The sequence below is a fragment of the Eimeria acervulina genome, genomic scaffold (assembly GCF_000499425.1).
Source record: "Eimeria acervulina Houghton genomic scaffold, Eah_scaff2043, whole genome shotgun sequence".
NCBI classification, from domain to species: Eukaryota; Apicomplexa; class Conoidasida; order Eucoccidiorida; family Eimeriidae; genus Eimeria; species Eimeria acervulina.
Genome location: NW_013548707.1, coordinates 1 through 3,478, shown reverse-complemented (window position 1 = coordinate 3,478; position 3,478 = coordinate 1). Strand labels below are relative to the sequence as shown.

General features: G+C 51.7%; 1 protein-coding gene across 1 annotated transcript; it reads right to left on the bottom strand.

Moving 5' to 3' along the window:
* Positions 1-443: 443 nt before the first annotated feature.
* EAH_00064740 (hypothetical protein, conserved) lies at positions 444-3,300 on the bottom strand (the record flags this gene model as incomplete). Its single annotated transcript, XM_013392930.1, has 5 exons — positions 444-533; positions 1,030-1,622; positions 1,934-2,239; positions 2,671-2,847; positions 3,055-3,300. Coding segments are annotated over 5 exons (1,412 nt in total), but the record flags the coding sequence as incomplete, so codon positions are not given.
* Positions 3,301-3,478: the final 178 nt, after the last annotated feature.

Below are 3,478 nucleotides of genomic sequence, written 5' to 3'. Positions count from 1 at the left end.
AACAGCCAACTTAAATTCATATCTACAGCAGCATCTCCGAGGGCCTTTTGCTGCTGCATGTCTTTTATTAAGAAGCAAAATACTATTTAGGCTGTGTCAGTGCATGCATAGAAAGGGAATAACGAATCCCCGTACTTCTTTCTGAGTAGCAGCACCTGCTGTGGGGTGCAGCAGCAAAGGAGTGCTGCTGCTGCTGCTGCTGCAGCGGTGCGTCTCTGTGCATGCAGCCCCACACTCACAGCTCCATCAGAATAACTGCTGTTAAGAAAGAAGTTATTAAGCGTTAGACTCGGCACTGCTCAAGTCAATTGTAGTAGGGGTCCTCCGTAGCTGCGGTGTACATACACCTGAATTAGGGGCCCCTGGTGTTCTCAGGGCTGCGCAGCAGCAGCACCAGCAGCAGCAGCAGCAGCAGCACCAGCAGTGGCAGCAGCAGCTCAGCGCTAGATCGGAAGAGCACACGTCTGAACTCCAGCGCGAGGTGCCGTATACACCTGAGAAGGGACAACTGGTATTGCTTGCTGCAGCTGCACCTGCATGCAAAAAGAGAGGAGACCGCAGCACCATACTTCGTTTGTCTTCGTTCTTTTCTTCCTCCTGTCTCCTCAGTGGCGAGAGAGATATCATAAGAGAGAGCAATATATATATATATATATGAGAGAGAGAGAGAGGAGAGATAAAGAAAAAGAGAGATAGCGAGAGAGACAAACGGAGACAGATGAGTAGACAGAGGTGCACAGAAAAAGAGCCAAAGAGAGACAAACAGACAGCGGGAGAGGAAACGACAGAGACAGCGAGAAGGAGAGACAGAGAGAGAGAGAGAGAGAAGAACAGAGACAGAGACAGAGACAGAGATAGAGACAGAGAGACTGAGACAGGGACAGAGACAGAGACAAGAACAGAGGCAGAGACACTGAGACAGAGACAGAGAGACAGCGAGATAGAGAAGGAAACAGAGAGAGACAGAAGAACGAAGGAGCCTTACGAGGCATCAGATGAGCAAGCAAACAGCATAGAGATGTTTCTTACTTGCTGCCACTGAGGTGGAGTCTGAGTGTTGCGCGCAGTGCGCTGTGGACCGCAGCAGCCCTTAAAGTACTGCCCAATGATGCATGCATCTGCAGGGGGCTCTACTTTGGGGCTTAGAGAGCCTGCAGCAATCTTCTTATCTGCAGCTAAAGGATACGCAGCACTCAGAACTACGTCTACAGGGGCCGCTTCCCTGTCTCCCTCAGCGCCAGCGCCTGTCTCTAACGGCTGCTGGGCCTGCCTTGAGAAACAGGTGGATGTAAAGCAGCAGCTAGAGCTCTGCTGCTGAGCAGGAGCCTCTTCTGCTGGTGCTGCTGATGCTGCTGCGCTAGCTGCTACTGCAGCCGCAGCATCAAATGTTGCAGCTGATGCTGCTGGTATAGACAGCTCGTTCAGTGACGCACCACGTAGAGGCACTGGGGCAAAAGAGCTCTCAGTGTACAGGGGGGCCCCCCCATACATTAAGGGCCCCCCAGCAGCAGCAAAGGAAGGGTTGAGGTCCCTCCCTTCTGTGATGTACACTGTCGGCTTGCCGTCTTCTCCATTTCGAGCAAAGTTTAGCACCACAGGAGCCCCAGTAGGCGTTGACAGTACTGCAGCAGCAGCAAAGCAGCATCAGCAACGCAGCACTAGCCAAGCAGCAGCAGCAAAGCGGCAGCAGCACAGCAGTTCTAACAAAGCAGCGGCAGCAATACTGCAGCAGCAGCACCAAAGCAGTAGCAGCAAGGCAGCAGCAGCAAACCATCAGTCTCTAAGCCGCCGCGGCAGCGAAACAGCAGCTATAATCGAGCAGCAGCAGCACAGAGATGGTATGCATGCATGCATTGCATGCAGACGGGGCTGCACTGAGGAGAGTTTATATCTTTTGCTTTTTTTATTGTCTTGTTTTTCTTTTAATACTAACCTGCTTTAAACTCAGCACCAGAGAGGTCTCGCTCAGGGGGCAGAGTTTGTTCATGCACTAAGACATCATCAATGTACACTTCAATAGTATTCTTCTGCATGCTGCTGACAGTCCCATCATCAGCAACATATCGAATCTTTACTCGAGGCTCAGCAGCAGCAGCAGCAGCAGGAGAAGCAGCAGCAACTCCGGGAGGAGAGGTTCCCGCTTGCTGTCCAGCTGGAGCTACAACAGGCGCAGCTAAGGGGGCCCCTACTTTTGGGGGGCCCCCAGGGGGCCCCGAGGGCCCCATTGAGTCTCCTAACCCTGCAGAGAGACAAACACCACTCTCTACTCAATGTCAGTTCATTACGAGGATACTAACTAGCTGAGGTCAGACAGCTAGCTGGGGTGAGATAGCTAGCCAGTTAACTGTCACAAGCTAGCTAGCTAGCTAGCTAACTGATATTAGCTAGCTAGCTAGCTAGCTAGCTATCTGCCTTGTGTAACCCAGCTAGCTGGTGTGCGCAAACTACCTTCTAAATGATGCGAACAGAGAAACTGCTATGAAGTAACAAGCTGCTATGAGATAGCTAGATTCTATGTATGTGCTAGCTAGCTGCTATGTATGAACTAGCTAGCGAACATCCAAGTGAAGAAGATGCTTTCCTAAAGCCGAGGCATTAACAGACAAACAGAGACGGGAGACAGAGCTGTCTCTTTGTCTTCGTTTGCTGAGGGGACAGCAGCGAGCTTACAGCTTGTAGCGAAGCCCTCAGGTCTTTCTCCTGCTGCTGCTGGGCGCAGCTGTGCTGCAGTTTGAATGGAGACATCCACTGCACGCTGATCTTGGGGGCCCCCAGGGAAGCCTGCAGGGCCGGGCCCCGCTAAGCAGCAGCTGCGGGAGGTGCGCCCGTCCTTCCCGGTGTTGTTTGCTGCAGCAGAACATCTCAAGCACCACACGGAGCAGCTGTTTAGCAGCGCAGCAGCAGCAGCAATAGCAGCAGTGGTAGTAGCCCCACGCCGCTGCTGCTGCTTCCATGCGTTTACCTGCAGCGACTGCAGCTACTGCTGCTGCAGCAGCTGCTGCTGCAGCAGCTGGTTAGGGTCTAGGGTTGTTGAGTGTGTTGGGGTGTACGTACAGAGGGCATTGAGGCCTTGGCGTCTGCGGCGTAGAGGAAACCAGTGGGGCCCCACAGAGTATAACTCATATCTATTTTCGTCTGAGTCAAACAGAGTTAGAGTCTTTTTGCTGGGCTTCTTAGGAACGAGACGAGGAGGGGGCCGAGGTGGAGACAAAGTGCAGCAAGGGGGACATACACTCCCCTCTATCCACGAACCCCGAGACCCCGGATAGTATAAGGGAGGGCCAGGGTACTCCACTGGGGCTGCACAAGCATAGCGCATGCATGCACCTAATATATATGTATATATATATATATATACTGCTATACATGTACCTATATAGGACTATTATCATATATGTAGCACTAGATGTGTATCGATATATATATATATATATATATATATAGAGGTATGTACCGTCTAGTATTTATGGGTGGGTTA